We start from the raw sequence: 374 nt of genomic DNA on the forward strand, positions 1-374 counted from the left end.
CCAGACCTCAGAGGGTCTCAGATCACCGGGAGCCCCTTGTCCTGCTGTGGGTGAGGGCAGGGCCCCAGTGTGACACATGACCTCTGGTGCTCCATTTTTAGTGTGGACTTTCTCTTGCAGTCCAGCCTTCGCATCTCCCCCCCTCTGCCCTTCCTGCCTCTCAGTGGGGTGTCAAGAGACCCCCTAAAGATGGGAGTGGGGTCCCGACTGGATCAAGATCAAGCTGCCCTGGCTACAGTAACTTCCTCCCCAGCCGGTGCATCGAAAAGGTGGCCTGGAGCATCTGCGTGGCCTTCCTGGGATCTCCTGGACTCTCCAGAAGACCCTTTCAGTATCGAGAGAGAAGCCAGGCTTCACAGGCAAGCGGCAGGTAA

General features: G+C 58.8%; 1 protein-coding gene across 1 annotated transcript in view; it reads left to right on the forward strand.

Annotated features, from left to right (window-relative positions):
• CPEB1 (cytoplasmic polyadenylation element binding protein 1) overlaps positions 1-374 on the forward strand; it is a 26,136-nt gene that overhangs the window by 21,892 nt on the left and 3,870 nt on the right. Inside the window, 1 exon segment of the mRNA XM_010143172.1 lies at positions 121-370. Coding sequence (XP_010141474.1) covers positions 121-370 — 250 coding nt within the window.

This window comes from Buceros rhinoceros, unplaced genomic scaffold (genome assembly GCF_000710305.1).
Source record: "Buceros rhinoceros silvestris isolate BGI_N320 unplaced genomic scaffold, ASM71030v1 scaffold30800, whole genome shotgun sequence".
NCBI lineage: Eukaryota > Metazoa > Chordata > Aves > Bucerotiformes > Bucerotidae > Buceros > Buceros rhinoceros.